The sequence below is a fragment of the Saprolegnia diclina genome (assembly GCF_000281045.1).
Source record: "Saprolegnia diclina VS20 unplaced genomic scaffold supercont1.151, whole genome shotgun sequence".
NCBI classification, from domain to species: Eukaryota; Oomycota; class Saprolegniomycetes; order Saprolegniales; family Saprolegniaceae; genus Saprolegnia; species Saprolegnia diclina.
Genome location: NW_008246218.1, coordinates 75,839 through 76,828, shown reverse-complemented (window position 1 = coordinate 76,828; position 990 = coordinate 75,839). Strand labels below are relative to the sequence as shown.

Sequence of the window (990 nt, the reverse complement as noted above, 5' to 3'; positions counted from 1 at the left end):
CCTCGCGCACGGTTGGCAGATCACGCGCGACACGCTTCGCCGCCAGCAAAAGATCGAGTTTGCCGTCATCGCGACCATGTGGGCGGCGCTTATGATGGGGCTCTCGACGACCGTTCCAGGAGAGATGCGACTTGCCTCCGACTTTGTCTGGGTCGTGTTGTGGCTCGGATTTGACTGCTTGTGCGTCATTTCATCCAGTTTCTGCGCAACTCATCGCGTGCACTATAGGCTTGCCAAGAGCATGGCCTTCAACATGAAGGTGCTGGGCCAACAAGTGGCGGCCGTGGCCACGTCGTTTACCAACGTCGAGATCACACCCGCGCACCGAAAGCTGCGGCTCTTTAAGGACCTTGAGTCGTGCCTCTGTTACTACCCGCTGATTGTATTCACCGTGTGCATTGGGCTCAGCCAGCTCCCGCTGATGCTAACAAACCTCGCGCCGGTCGCCTTGGAGGTGTTGTTTCTCGGACTCTGGGTGCGTCTCGGATTCATCTTGCGCTGTCGACCCGTCAGGCCGGTCATCTTTGCCCTGCAGCCCCCATCGGTCATCGCGGTTGCCCCCGTCCCACGTACGATATGTATTGAGCGCCATATCGTGTGAATGTGTTCTTTGACCTTTAGCATCCGATGCAGCGATAACTCTCATTCGAGGACCCACGAACACCATGAGTCTCGGCACCTCCATTCGCACCATTGGCAACACCCCCCAAGATGCGGGCTTGAGTGTCCATGACGACGCAAGCGAAAAGTGAGTTTGCGCTGCTCTGTGTCGTCCTCTGGTGGTCGATTCTCTGTGAAAGCGAATGATAATTCGATAGAAGTAGCGCGGTTTCGTTAAAATCAACGACACGTTGCGTCAACTATATATATAGCAAGGCGATGCGGCGGTGGTCGCAGCATGTCCTTGTCGTCGCCAGCTGCCTCTGGGCTGCCGACAGCGCTCGCATTCACGACGCATTCCGTGTCTTTAACGCATCGCTGGTCCCGCTT

At 56.7% G+C, this 990-nt stretch overlaps 1 protein-coding gene across 1 annotated transcript; it reads left to right on the top strand.

Annotated features, from left to right (window-relative positions):
* Nucleotides 1-76: 76 nt before the first annotated feature.
* Nucleotides 77-969, top strand: SDRG_16753 (hypothetical protein; the record flags this gene model as incomplete). The annotated part of the gene is made up of 3 exons (XM_008622970.1): nucleotides 77-180; nucleotides 229-569; nucleotides 622-969. The coding sequence occupies 3 exons, from the start codon at nucleotides 77-79 to the stop codon at nucleotides 750-752; spliced, it is 576 nt and encodes a 191-aa protein (XP_008621192.1). The 3' UTR covers nucleotides 753-969.
* Between the last annotated feature and the right edge of the window lie 21 nt (nucleotides 970-990).